This window comes from Bos indicus, chromosome 20, assembly GCF_029378745.1.
Source record: "Bos indicus isolate NIAB-ARS_2022 breed Sahiwal x Tharparkar chromosome 20, NIAB-ARS_B.indTharparkar_mat_pri_1.0, whole genome shotgun sequence".
In the NCBI taxonomy this organism is placed as follows: Eukaryota; Metazoa; Chordata; class Mammalia; order Artiodactyla; family Bovidae; genus Bos; species Bos indicus.
Window position 1 is genome coordinate 38355933 of NC_091779.1, and position 14902 is coordinate 38370834.

Here is a 14902-nt window from a genome sequence, read left to right on the forward strand (position 1 = left end):
CTGTGCCTGCAGTTAGAAAGATCGAAACTTTCAAACCATATTATCTTCCGGATACATGCCCAGGAGTGAGATTGAATTTGAGAAAGTATATGTGTTAGTAGCTCAGTTATGTCTGACTCTTTGTGACCCCATGAACTATAGGCCACCAGGCTCCTCTGTTCATGGAATTCTTCAGGCAAGAATACTGGAGTGGGTAGTAGTGAAAGTCACTCAGTCGTGTCTGACTCTTGCGACCCCATGGACTGTAGCCTGCAAAGTTCCTCTGTCCATGGGATTCTCCAGGCAAGAATACTGGAGTGGGTTGCCATTTCCTTCTTCAGGGGATCTTTCTCATCCAGAACTCAAACCCAGGTCTCCTGTACTGCAGGCAGAGTATGTGTATATATATATATATATATATATATATATATAACTTTGCTGCACACCTGAAACTAACACAGTGTTGTTAATCAACTATGATCCAAGGTAAAATAAAAATTAAAAATAAAATAAATTACAAAAGAAAGACTAGACCTGCTAAAATTTGTCCAATGGCTACTGGAGAGGTGAAGGGCATTTATGGGTATCAAACTGAGAAATGAAAGCTGAGACAAGGTTTTCAAAGTTTTCTTTCTCCCTTTCACACACACATGGTGTGTGCCCCACACACCATGGGGGTGGTAGGAACAAATGGTTGAAAACTTAAAATCTCAGTAAGGCCATCCACGGAATTTGTTTATAATGTTCTTACTGTGTCCAAGTCTGATGATATTTCTGGGGAGAATTGGGTTAGGGTCCTGGAGGAGAAAGGGGAAGTTGTATAGAGGTGAACAGAAAGATGAAAAAGGCACAATCTACTGTTTAAGCGCAGGCGGCTGCAACCAGCGCACTAAGCGTGGCTGAGAGGAGCTACCCCACGTCCGAGGTCAGGGGCAGAAGCCGGGAGGACCCCATGCCCGAAGGGCGGAGGCCAAGAGGAGTTACCCCACGTCTGAGGTCAGGGGCAGTGGCCGAGAGTGCCAGGCTGCGACGGCGCAGGAACGGTCGAGAGGAGCTACCCCTGAGGTCAGGGGCGGGGCTGGGAGGAGCTACCCCACGCTCCAGGCCAGGGGCGGCGGCCAGGAGGACCAACCCCACGTCCAAGGAGCCATGGCTGTGCGGGTGCAGGAGGGCCTAGAGGAGCTATCCCACATTGAAGGTCAGGAAGGGCGGCGGTGAGGAGATACCCCTCCTTCAAGGTAAGGAGCAGTGGCTGCGCTTTGCTGGAGCAGCCATGAAGAGATACCCCACGCCCAAGGTAAGAAAAACCCAAGTAAGACAGTAGGAGTTGCAAGAGGGCACCAGAGGGCAGACACACTGAAACCATACTCACAGAAAACTAGTCAATCTAATCACACTAGGACCACAGCCTTGTCTAACTCAATGAAACTAAGCCATGCCTGTGGGGCAGCCCAAGATGGGCAGGTCATGGTGGAGAGATCTGACAATGTGGTCCACTGGAGAAGGGAATGGCAAACCACTTCAGTATTCGTGCCTTGATAACCCCATGAACAGTATGAAAAGGCAAAATGATAGGATACTGAAAGAGGGACTCCCCAGGTCAGTAGGTGCCCAATATGCTACTGGAGATCAGTGGAGAAATAACTCCAGAAAGAATGCAGGGATGGAGTCAAAGCAAAAACAATACCCAGCTGTGGATGTGACTGGTGATTGAAGCAAGGTCCGATGCTGTAAAGAGCAATATTGTATAGGAACCTGGAATGTCAGGTCCATGAATTAAGGCAAATTAAAAGTGGTCAAACAAGAGATGGCAAGAGTGAATGTCGACATTCTAGGAATCAGCGAACTAAAATGGACTGGAAAGGGTAAATTTAACTCAGATGACCATTATATCTACTACTGCAGGCAGGAATCCCTCAGAAGAAATGGAGTAGCCATCATGGTCAACAAAAGAGTCTGAAATGCAGTACTTGGATGCAATCTCAAAAATGACAGAATGATCTCTGTTCGTTTCCAAGGCAAACCATTCAATATCACAGTAATCCAAGTCTATGCCCCAACCAGTAATGCTGAAGAAGCTGAAGTTGAACGGTTCTATGAAGACCTACAAGACCTTTTAGAACTAACACCCAAAAAAGATGTCCTTTTCATTATAGGGGACTGGAATGCAAAAGTAGGAAGTCAACAAACACCTGGAGTAACAGGCAAATTTGGCCTTGGAATATGGAATGAAGCAGGGCAAAGACTAATAGAGTTTTGCCAAGAAAATGCACTGGTCATAGCAAACACCCTCTTCCAACAACACAAGAGAAGACTCTATACATGGACATCACCAGATGGTCAACACCGAAATCAGATTGATTATATTCTTTGCAGCCAAAGATGGAGAAGTTCTATACAGTCAGCAAAAACAAGACCAGGAGCTGACTGTGGCTCAGATCATGAACTCCTTATTGCCAATTCAGACTTAGATTGAAGAAAGTAGGGAAAACCACTAGACCATTCAGGTATGACCTAAATCAAATCCCTTATGATTATACAGTGGAAGTAAGAAATAGATTTAAGGGCCTAGATCTGATAGATAGAGTGCCTGATGAACTATGGAATGAGGTTCATGACATTGTATAGGAGACAGGGATCAAGACCATTCCCATGGAAAAGAAATGCAAAAAAGTAAAATGGCTGTCTGGGGAGGCCTTACAAATAGCTGTGAAAAGAAGAGAAGTGAAAAGCAAAGGAGAAAAGAAAAGATATAAGCATCTGAATGCAGAGTTCCAAAGAATAGCAAGAAGACATAGGAAAGCCTTCTTCAGTGATCAATGCAAAGAAATAGAGGAAAACAAAATGGGAAAGACTAGAGATCTCTTCAAGAAAATTAGAGATACCAAGGGAACATTTCATGCAAAGATGGGCTCGATAAAGGACAGAAATGGTACGGACCTAACAGAAGCAGAAGATATTAAGAAGAGGTGGCAAGAATACACAGAAGAACTGTACACAAAAGATCTTCACGACCCAGATAATCACGATGGTGTGATCACTGACCTAGAGCCAGACATCCTGGAATGTGAAGTCAAGTGGGCCTTAGAAAGCATCACTACGAACAAAGCTAGAGGAGGTGATGGAATTCCAGTTGAGCTATTCCAAATCCTGAAAGATGATGCTGTGAAAGTGCTGCACTCAATATGCCAGCAAATTTGGGAAACTCAGCAATGGCCACAGGACTGGAAAAAGTCAGTTTTCATTCAAATTCCAAAGAGAGGCAATGCCAAAGAATGCTCAAACTACCGCACAATTTCACTCATCTCACACGCTAGTAAAGTAATGCTCAAAATTCTCCAAGCCAGGCTTCAGCAATATGTGAACCATGAACTTCCTGATGTTCAAGCTGGTTTTAGAAAAGGCAGAGGAACCAGAGATCAAATTGCCAACATCCACTGGATCATGGAAAAAGCAAGAGAGTTCCAGAAAAACATCTATTTCTGCTTTATTGACTATGCCAAAGCCTTTGACTGTGTGGATCACAATAAACTGTGGAAAATTCTGAAAGAGATAGGAATACCAGACCACCTGATCTGCCTCTTGAGAAATTTGTATGCAGGTCAGGAAGCAACAGTTAGAACTGGACATGGAACAACAGACTGGTTCCAAATAGGAAAAGGAGTACGTCAAGGCTGTATATTGTCACCCTATTTATTTAACTTATATGCAGAGTACATCATGAGCAACCCTGGACTGGAAGAAACACAAGCTGGAATCTAGACTGCCAGGACAAATATCAATAACCTCAGATATGCAGATGACACCACCCTTATGGCAGAAAGTGAAGAGGAACTCAAAAGCCTCTTGATGAAAGTGAAAGTGGAGAGTGAAAAAGTTGCCTTAAGGCTCAACATTCAGAAAACAAAGATCATGGCATCCGGTCCCGTCACTTCATGGGAAATAGATGGGGAAACAGTGGAAACAGTGTCAGACTTTATTTTTTGGGGCTCCAAAATCACTGCAGATGGTGACTGCAGCCATGAAATTAAAAGACGCTTACTCCTTGGAAGGAAAGTTATGACCAACCTAGATAGCATATTCAAAAGCAGAGACATTACTTGCCAACAAAGGTTTGTCTAGTTAAGGCTGTGATTTTTCCTGTGGTCGTGTATGGATGTGAGAGTTGGACTGTGAAGAAGGCTGAGTGCCAAAGAATTGATGCTTTTGAACTGTGGTGTTGGAGAAGACTCTTGAGAGTCCCTTGGACTGCGAGGAGATCCAACCAGTCCTTTCTGAAGGAGATCAGCCCTGGGTTTCTTTGGAAAGAATGATGCTAAAGCTGAAACTCCAGTACTTTGGCCACCTCATGTGAAGAGTTGACTCATTGGAAAAGACTCTGATGCTGGGAGGGATTGGGGGCAGGAGGAGGCGGGGACAACAGAGGATGAGATGGCTGGATGGCATCACTGACTCGATAGATGTGAGTCTGAGTGAACTCCGGGAGTTGGTGATAGACAGGGAGGCCTGGCGTGCTGCGATTCATGGGGTTGCAAAGAGTCGGACACGACTGAGTGATTGAACTGAACTGAATGTTTACCTTCAAAGAAGTTTGCTGTCTTGTGGGCAACACAGACCAGCGCTCAATTCCTGCGCTCTCCAGATCCCTGCTGCAGAGTCCCACCACGCTTCACAACTGTGCATCGGCATGTAACTGTCCTCAACTGTTCTGTATGTTAGTCACTTAGTTGTGTCTGACTCTTTGCAACCCCATAACTGTAGCCTGCCAGGCTTCTCTGTCCATGGGATTTTCCAGGCAAGAATACTGGAGTGGGTTGCCATTTACTTCTCCAGGGAATCGTCCCGACCCAGGGATCGAAACTGGGTCTCCCACATTGCAGGCAGACTCTTTACCATCTAAGCCTCCAGGGAAGCCGTCAACTGTTCTATGGCTGTTAATTCTCATCTCCACTCTTGAAATGGGCTGAGAGTTCCCAAGAGCTAAGTCAGCCCTGCGTCTTTGTTTTATCCATAGCTTTTAGCATCTGTGTTAATACTCATAGAAGATGCTCAGGAAAGGCTTACTGATTGACAGGACTTCTTTTAAAACAACCATATGCTACAGAATATATCCACAGCTTCTGGCGCAGTGGTCAAGAATCCATATGCTAATGCAGGAGCTATAAGAGATGCAGGTTCTATCCCTGGATCAGGAAGATCCCTTGGAATAGGAAAAGGCAACTCGCTCCAGCATTCTTGCCTGGAAAATTCCATAGACAGAGAAGCCTGGTGTGCTACAGTCCATGGAGTCATGAAGAGTTGGGCATGACTGAGTGACTGAGCACACACACACACCCACAGCTCTTTCGGTATTAGCGGAACATCGAAGGGATGCAGAAAGGTTTCACAGAGCAAGGCAGTTTTTTTTTGGTGTGTGTGCATGTGTTTTTTTAATCAGATGCTCTTTTGATAAAAATGAATTTCATGATATATACTGTACTTTCAAATTCTTGGTAAAACTGTTAACATTCTCCCCTAAATTGCAAGCAATTCATTTTTGAATCCGTTCTTGCAAGGCACAATAAGTTAGTAATTTCCTTTAAAATTGGATTTTTCTCCTCTGTAAACAGCCTTGTGATAATGGTGACGGTGATTATCATTATCTGCATTTTCCCAGTCCACTTCCCTCAAATACCTCTGGGTCTCTTTCAAAAATTAACATAATTCACAGTATACCTAGTAATCTAGCTTGTAAGGCTGAAGAAACTCTAGAAATAATGCTTTGACATAGTGGGCGTTAAACATGACTAGTTTCTTTGAAATCATTGCATACCTGCTAATTAGAAGAAAGTTCTGCTAAAAATTAACATAACACACTAAGTGGATAGCTCTCAGTAAAGCTGCTGTGTACAGAAAAAGCCCAGGCTAAAGTGCTGTTATTTCAATTGCCCCGATCTCAGCTGGTCCTGTTCTCCCTGTATCACTTTATTGAATCAAGCCTTTCTTATTTGAAACTCAAAGTTCTCTTGTGTGTGTTAGTTGCTCAGTTGTGTCTGACTTGTTGTGACCCCATGGACTGTAGGGGTCCAGACTCCTCCATCCATGGAATTCTCCAGGCAAGAATACTGGAGTGCATAGCCATTCCCTTCTCTAGGGGATCTTCCCAACCCAGGGATCGAACCTAGGTCTTCTGCATTGCAGGTGGATTCTTTACTGTCTGAGCCAGCAGGGAAAGTTCTCTTACAGTCATTTAATGTCAAAATCATTTGGAAGTCTACTAGAAATATAAAGGGCTTCCCTAATAACTCAGTTGGTAAAGAATCCACCTGCAATGCAGGAGACCCCAGTTCGATTCCTGGGTCAGGAAGGTCCACTGGAGAAGGGATAGGCTACCCACTCCAGTATTCTTGGCTTCCCTTGTAGCTCAGCTGGTAAAGAATCTGCCTGCAATGCGGGAGACCTGGGTTAAGTCATAAAATCAGGATTCAAATGTAATTATTGGGAATATTAATTACTGAACCATCCTTCCTCCTATGCTTTCTGTATGGTTTTCAAAAATCTGCAAGCAAAGTAGTACAGTTTTAAACAAATATCTTAACATAATGATCTATTATATTTAGTTTCCAAAAAACTTTCATATTCATTATTTCATTGGATCTTTTCAATCATTCAAGAAAGGCTAGGTAGAATGTCTCCCATGTTACAGATAAGGAACTGAAGACTCAGAGAGGTTAAGTGATTTTCCTGAGATCACACAGCTTAACCAAGAGGTGTGGCCAGGGCTCTTGGTGCTGTATGATACTAAGAATCTAATATTTTAAAACTTATTTTCCTAGATAATTTTAGTGGGATGCATAAGACTTATAAATTATATTTATGTTCAATTAAATGAAGAATAATAATTAATCAACTTCTCTTTTTAGAACTTCTAGATCTGGTTTCCTACTCTCTGGTGCTTGGTGGTTGTGGTCTTTGCAGGCTACAGCTCATTGCCACTGCCATCAGTGTCACTAGCATAGCAGCCGAAGCATCTCAAGAATGTACTGAGGACTCAATATTGTGTTAGATGTGGGCATTATGCTAGGTGTAGCAGACACAGAAAGTTTTAGAATTGTTAAGTATTCAGGAAAACATTAATGAGATAAAAATTATAAACAATAACCTAGACAATAAGAGTCAAGAGTAGGAGAGACAATAACTTCTACCAGGATTGGAAGAGCATATAATCACAGAAGGTTTGGGCTTCGGGAAACAGACAACTGATTGGTTGGTAATGAAGGTAATACTAAGACTTAAAGAAAGTGTAGGCTGAATTCCTGACTTAAAAAATCTGGCCCTATTGGGTCCCATTCTTAAATGGCAAATTTGGCCTCTCTGTTTCTCTTATTTCTTTTAGGAAAAAAAAAAAAAAAAAAACTTCTGGGAGATATAAATGTATATTGTGAACATTGTGTAAACTTTATATTCATAGCATATTACCAACTTTGGAATTCAATGAATGGGTGTTACTAAAAGAAAATGTAATAACCAGCATTGCTTACCATGTGAGATATCGCCAAAGAAGACTGCTGCCACGTATCCATCACCATCTTCTCATCAGCCTCAAAGTTTAACTCTACACTTTCCAGCGTGTAATCGATCTTGCCCTTCAGGATGCTTTTTGTTTTTGGTTTGGATAAAGCTGACTCTGGAGAAATGGATCTTCGAGGAACCAGGGGAATTCTTTGGAAAATCAACAAAAAAGAAATATAAAGACTTTAACAGAATTCTAATTTTGTGGCCAAGCAACTCGGTAAATTCTGTTCTCTTGTTCTAAGAAGAACCCTTTAGATGGAGAAAAGACTATGAAAGGCTGTATTCAAGTTTTTATGATCCAGAGACTCTTATTAACAAGAGGAAACTAGAGACAAGCAATGCTAAAACATAATCTTTAGGACTAATTCTTGGTAATTATGAGGAAGGCAATTTTATGAAGAAATTCAATTTTGGAATTTATCTGGGATATAAACTTCTGACAAGGAATAAATCAGTCATGAAAAAGCAAATCAAATAGATTTGAGCATCACTTCTTTAATATGACTAGCACTTGGCTTCCGGAAATGAACAGTTAAAAGCGGGATATATTATAATAGATGTGAGGTCTGCAAGGGGTGTCTCACCGAGGTTTGAGAGCTCCAGCATCCCTCCCCCCACCTTGAGAATGGATGATGAACTGTTTTGCAAAGTGCTGTGAGAACACAGAGTTAAGCTTTCCCCCTGCTCTCAACCATATTGCTGCTGCCCCTGTGTAGAGATTTTAGAGCTGCCCCTGGGAATATCCAATCCCTGAAGGATCCCAGGATCTCAGAGGCCAACTGCAGGCAGTGATCCACAGATCAGAATGCTTACTGTGACTGGGATCCTGCTCAGTGATAGAACATAGGAAGGGCTTTCAGCGTGGGCAGAAAGGAGCTCTCAGGATGCCTTGGCTAAAACTTGAGAAGAGCAAGCATTTAGCTTGGCAGACTCAAGTTGCTGGGGAATGGAGCAGTGATGCAGAAAGCTGGCTGTGAATTTTTGCAAATCACTGGCTTGGTCATGTTTTGAAGCATCAGATGAGGTTTTCTGAAGCTGGCTCTTTGATTATCACAATGTTTGGAATTTTGACAGTACACAGTACCTATGGAGGCCATGTGTTTATGACTCAGTACCCACCTACCCACAAGGCCAGCTGACACTTCAATAATCAAGTAATGCTCAGTCTCAGTCACTGAGACATATTAGATTCATGTGCCTAATCAGTTAAGGTAAAGGTTGTGTGATTATCTCTAGACATTTAAGATGGGGCAACAGGCATTTCTGAACACCTTGCTTTGGAGGACTGCAGTGGCAGCATATCATTTGAAAAAGGAATCTGGGTTTAGAATTCATCTACTGAGAAAAATTCTGGTCTAGCCAGTTCTCTCACTATCAGTAGATATTTCAGTAGATATTAACTGGGGCATGTCCCTTGACTTTCTGAGGCTCCATTCCTCTTGGAAGAATACAAATATAATAATAATATTATTACTATTGTTTTTATACATTATTTGTTATTAGTTAATACCATTATTATTACTATTAGGTTGTTGGAGGAATAAAATAGACAAACTATGGGAAAATGCTTGATGATGTGCTCATTTCCCTACACATGTTAAAGAGACTGGTTGACTGGTTGGTTGGCCGGTTGACACATCCATTGGCTGAGAGTTCCAGGAGATACTTACAGCAGTGACTTGAGGTTGAGATTGGTGTAGAGTAGTTTTGCAGAAAATAAGAACTGGCTGTTCTTTTGCTCATCTCATTCTACTAACCAACATTAACAGCTTCCCCATTATGCCTGCCCTGCTATTTTGTGCTAAGAACAAAATGCACTGCTACTGGGGACATTGAAACTTGGCCTCTCTTGATGACTCTTGATGGTTCATATATCTTTGGAAATTTTCTTATTGTTTTTAATTGCAATGTTCTCTTTCAGCACTGGCTGAGTTAAAACATTGATCTTGTATTTGAGTCAAAAAGAGGGTACAGACTTTCCTTTTTGTGTTTTCTTGCTTACGCATGGTCCTGACAGGGACATGATGGGACTAGATGGAAGAAGCCTACAGAGAAATGGGCCTCAGATCACTGTGGAATCCTGTTGTGCTCAGGCCATTTCAAATTCTTGATGGCATAAGGGAGGGTAAAACAAGAGGTACTCACAATTACAACAGTGCATGTGAGGAAGAATAGTTCGTTGTCATATTATGCAATAAAGATAAGAGTTACCACTTATCGAGAGTCACTGGGACTAGGTTCAAGTTTTCTGACTCTCAGACAGAGAGTCTATGTTCTGCTCTATGTTCTGAGGATTTCATTTTCTGCAGTTTTCATAACCACCCTACTCTTACAGATAATGAAACCAAGGCTTAAGAGAGTTGGGGGTGACTTTTCCAAATAAATTGTTTTAATTTACTTACATATAACTAGTAATTGGCTAAAAATGTAATCTTCATTCTACCCTTACCACCAAGTTTATTTTCATGCTGGTGGGAATCTGATGTTAGATCACTAAGAAGTTTCAGTCTCACAAAGACATAACCACATAAGTTTGAGTCTTTACTGTTTCTCAGTTTCCTATACTGTAAAAGAAGACACATAATGCCTTGCAGTTTCATTTACATGATATCACACACAGACACACCCATGCACACAGAACAGCATGGGACCTTTCATAAAAGTGGTAGAGGGTCATGATCCCTTACCAGAAAGCCTTCTGGTCAAAAGTGTTTCAGAATTCAGAATTTGTGTATACTATATATTCCCTACTATCCCCAGCAGTTTGGTGGAAGCACTCTATTACAAAACACACTATATCTCTGCAGCAAAAATGAGTAATCAATGAGTAGATAAGTAGAATGAATAATGCATATCAATAGTCTTTGTCAAAGTTAGAAAAGAAATTCAGTTTTCAGACTTTTTTTTTTGGATTTTGGATTAGCAGATACAGGAGTGTGGTTTTTATAATGGTATTCAATTTAAAATCACAAAGCTTTATGTTCAGACTAATTACAGTGCGACATGATAGTCTACCTTACCTAAGCTGGCTTTCCAAAATATCTTTACTATCCAGTTGGACCAGTGGGACTCGAGTGAATCTCTTAGTGTCATCCATTGGAATTTTACACTCCATGGCCCTGTAATAATCTTGCAGGAGTCTCTTCGTATCTTGGAAACGGTTCAGTTCTGCCTTTAATAGCAAATATGAATGTTAAAACCCAAGACAGAACAAGATAATCTGCACATATTTTCCATATAAGCTCTGTAAACACTATTTAAAAACAGTAGGTTGAAATCAGCTTTCTAGAAACTAAGAGAAGTGGTTTTAAGTGTTTAAGATTTCATAAAAATTAAAGAAAGTTGGTGAGTTTGCATTCTCTGTACTTATTGAATATGAGTCCACTTAACGAGATGACATTTCCATGTCTCTTAATAATGTTACAAAAGATAGTATGATGTCTGAAGTAGCACATATTAGTCATTATTTTGACATTAGGAATTCTTTGTGCCTTATATTCAACCAACCAATACATTAACAAACATTTGAGTGTGTTTCATCATACATAACACATTAGTTGACTTGGTAAATACTAAAAGTACACAGAAAATACATAATATAAATACATATACTGCTATAAAAGAACTGGAACACAAAATAAGACTAGGTATTGGTCCTGTAGAACCATGAAATGTAGCTGCAGAGAACTAACAAATGGTGAGGTGAAGTGATAACGAATAGTTTTTTTCTCACAATTTCCATTCCTGCTCAACATGAACAGAAGGGAGGTCACTCCTCCAAGCTCAAAACGAAATGCTTCTGCTAACTTTGCCAGTAGACATCTTGGGGGACAGGAAATGGAGAAGCACAGAGGAGCATCAGTTATTCCTGAGTGACTCCCTCCCAGCAGGTCGCCTCTGTTTGTGGTAATTGTGACATGGATGTGCAGTGAGATCCTGCACATTGTCAATTACACAAACAGATCATGAGTTTTCCAACCTGCTCTCCTACCAGATGTCAGACCAGTGGGCATATCGGTGCTTCTCTCTGGTAGTGTAACCATGACCTTCAGTCTTTGCTTTTATTAGTAGGGCTACTTAAACCAGTTCAGTTCAGTTCAGTTGCTCAGTCAGGTCCGACTATTTGTGACCCTGTGGACTGCAGCAAGCCAGGCTTCCCTGACCATCACCAATTCCCAGAGCTTGCCTAAACTCATATCCATCAAGTCAGTGAGGCCATCCAACCATCTCATTCTCTGTCACCCCCTTCTCCTTCTGCTTTCACTTTTTCCCAGCATCAGGGTCTTTTCCAATAAGTCAGTTCTTTGCATCATGTAGCCAAGTATTGGAGCTTCAGCTTCAGCATCAGTCCTTCCAATGAATATTCAGGACTGATTTCCATTAGGATTGACTGGTTTGATCTCCTTGCAGTCCAAGGGACTCTCAAGATGGAAGCTCTTATGCAGATGTATTCCACAACAGCTAGTTAATTATAGAAAGCATCTTTTCTAAAAAGAACAAAACTCAACTGGTGTTCAAAGCCCTTTGCTGAACCTAACTCAGGATATTTATATGGGCTTCCCTGGTGGCTCAGATGGTAGAGTCTGCCTGCTATGTGGGACTCTGGATCGATCCCTGGGTGGGGAAGATCCCGTGGAGAAGGGAATGGCTACCCACTCCAGTATTTTTGCCTGGAGAGTCCCATGGACAGAGGAGCATGGCAGAATATTTATAAAGGGGTCCCTATATTCAGCAACCAAGTAATGTTGTCATATATGTAATAAAACATCAAGGAACAGTCTTGTACTGCCATACTGAGTTTGGAAAAAATAAATGTCTGCTTTGCATTGTAGTCAACAACAAAAGACAAGGATAGTTTCAATAGATTTGTTTTTGATACAGGAAAGGAGGGGCCAATCTGATCCTAAAAAGTTGCTCTCTGCAGTATTAAACTTTTCTAGCTAAATAACTGAAATAGGAAAAAATTCCTTTGGTTAATTCTATACTGTAAATAAAATTACCATTTATATATTAAGATATCATAAGATATGAAGAAAACCTATGACCAACCCAGACAGCATATTAAAAAGCAGAGACATTACTTTGCTGACAAAGGTCTGTCTAGTCAAAGCTATGGTTTTTCCAGAAGTCATGTATGGATGTGAGAATTGGACTATAAAGAAAGCTGAGTGCCAAAGAATTGATGCTTATAATGTGTGGTGTTGGAGAAGACTCTTGAGAGTCCCTTGGACTGCAAGGACATCCAACCAGTCCATCCTAAAGGAAATCAGTCCTGAATATTCATTGGAAGGACTGGTGCTGAAACTGAAACTCCAGTACTTCAGCCACTTGTTTCGAAGAACTGACTCATTGGAAAAGACCCTGATGCTGGGAAAGATCGGAGGCAGGAGGAGAAGGGGATGACAGAGAATGAGATGGTTGGATGGCATCACTGACTCGATGGACGTGAGTTTGAGCAAGCTCCAGGATTTGTTGATGGACAGGGAAACCTGGTATGCTGCAGTCCACAGAGTCACAAAGAGTTGGACATGACTGAGCAACTGAACTGAACTGAACTGATACTCAAGAGAATCTTCATGATACCACATTTCCAGTGTGTGGCATGCAAATGTATTAATAAACCCAATTTGTACAAATTGGATATTGACAAATAAATTTGGGGAACTGAAGTATTGTGAGGCTATACAAATTGTTAGTTATCAAACTATAAGCATTATGGTTTAATAATGCTTACCAAATTAGCATTATTTGTTAAATATATTTAGAAATCAGGAAATTATTTCCTCCATAACTTAGAGAACCGACCTCTTTAGTTATGATTAAGATTAGTAGGTCCTATTTTATATAATTGGTATTTCAGACAGTGCTGGTATCCATGCCTCAGACTAACCCTGTTATATTATTTTATATAAAATATTAATTTATTTTTGGGGGACATAATTTGACTAATTATACAGCTAACTATGAATAAGATGCCATTGTACATCCACAATACCCATATAAGCAGAATTAAGATTATTTTCACACTTGTGATAGCTAGTAAATCATTCTTTCTCATTGTTTCTGTCTTCATAGAATCTCAGTTTTGAAAGCGAACTTAGAAATCATCTTGCATAGCATTTTCTAAAATTTGTCTTGTACAAACCTTGTCTTCAATTCAGTTTAGTTGCTCAGTTGTGTCCGACTCTTTGCAACCCTGTGTACTGCAGCAAGCCAGGCTTCCCTGTCCATCACCAACTCCCGGAGCTTGCTCAAACTCATGTCCATCAAGTTGGTGATGTCATTTAACGATTTCATCCTCTGTCATCCCCTTCTCCTCCTGCCTCCAATCTTTCCCAGCATCAGGGTCTTTTCCAATGAGTCAGTTCTTCGAAACAAGTGGCTGAAGTACTGGAGTTTCAGTTTCAGCACCAGTCCTTCCAGTGAATATTCAGGACTGATTTCCTTTAGGATGGACTGGTTGGATGTCCTTGCAGTCCAAGGGACTCTCAAGAGTCTTCTCCAACACCACAGTTCAAAAGCATCAATTCCTTGGCACTCAGCTTTCTTTATAGTCCAACTCTCACACCTATACATGACTACTGGAAAAACCATAGCTTTGACTAGACAGACCTTTGTCGGCAAAGTAATGTCTCTGCTTTTTAATAGGCTGTCTAGTTTGGTCATAGCTTTTCTTCAAAGCAGCAAGTGTCTTTTAGTTTCATGGCCATAGTTACCATGTGCAGTGATTTTGGAGCCCCCCGGCCCCCAAATAAAGTTTCTCATTGTTTCCCCATCTATTTGACATGTCAATTTTGTCTTATAGACTGTTAATGAGCGCCACTTTGGGGATAAAACAAAGAAAAACTTTGCAACATCAGTTTCAGAAATCCTGGGTTGGCACACTCAAAGAGTTTCTATATTGCAGAGCATCTTGATAATAATAATATGTCAATATTTTTGTTAATGTCCCAGCAAGAAGGAATGGTAGAGTACATAGCCCTTCCCAAAGTCTTTTGACTCAAGTCCTTGTTTTGTGAAACATCTTGTAGGAGTAGTGTTCTACAGAATCCACCTTGGGAAACACTTATCTAGCCATAAACCCTTGAAAACTTTCACAAAGATTTTCCTCCCCTTCACAAATATGCACAAGATTCTGCTCATGGGCTCCTGGACCAGCAGCTCAAGGGCCTGCAAAGTCTGTTATTTGATGGACAGTTCCAATCATTAGGCTCTTTTTTCACTTACTGAACTGAAATCTACTACTCTTCTGTAGTTTACAGCTTTGTTTTTTCCCTTTTTTATAGGATTCTGTGAATCCATGCAGAACAAGGCCTTTTCTGTTCTATTGGCTAACCTTTAACTATGGAAACACTGATGACAAACCAGT

At 41.0% G+C, this 14902-nt stretch overlaps 1 protein-coding gene across 6 annotated transcripts in view; it reads right to left on the reverse strand.

Annotated features, from left to right (window-relative positions):
* SPEF2 (sperm flagellar 2) overlaps positions 1-14902 on the reverse strand; it is a 211635-nt gene that overhangs the window by 63639 nt on the left and 133094 nt on the right. For all 6 annotated transcript variants that reach the window (XM_070774772.1, XM_070774770.1, XM_070774771.1 and 3 more), the window contains 2 exons: positions 10554-10705; positions 7500-7680 (listed from right to left, as the gene is read on the reverse strand). In XM_070774772.1, coding sequence (XP_070630873.1) covers positions 7500-7680; positions 10554-10705 — 333 coding nt within the window. The remainder of the gene's footprint in view (positions 1-7499; positions 7681-10553; positions 10706-14902) is intronic.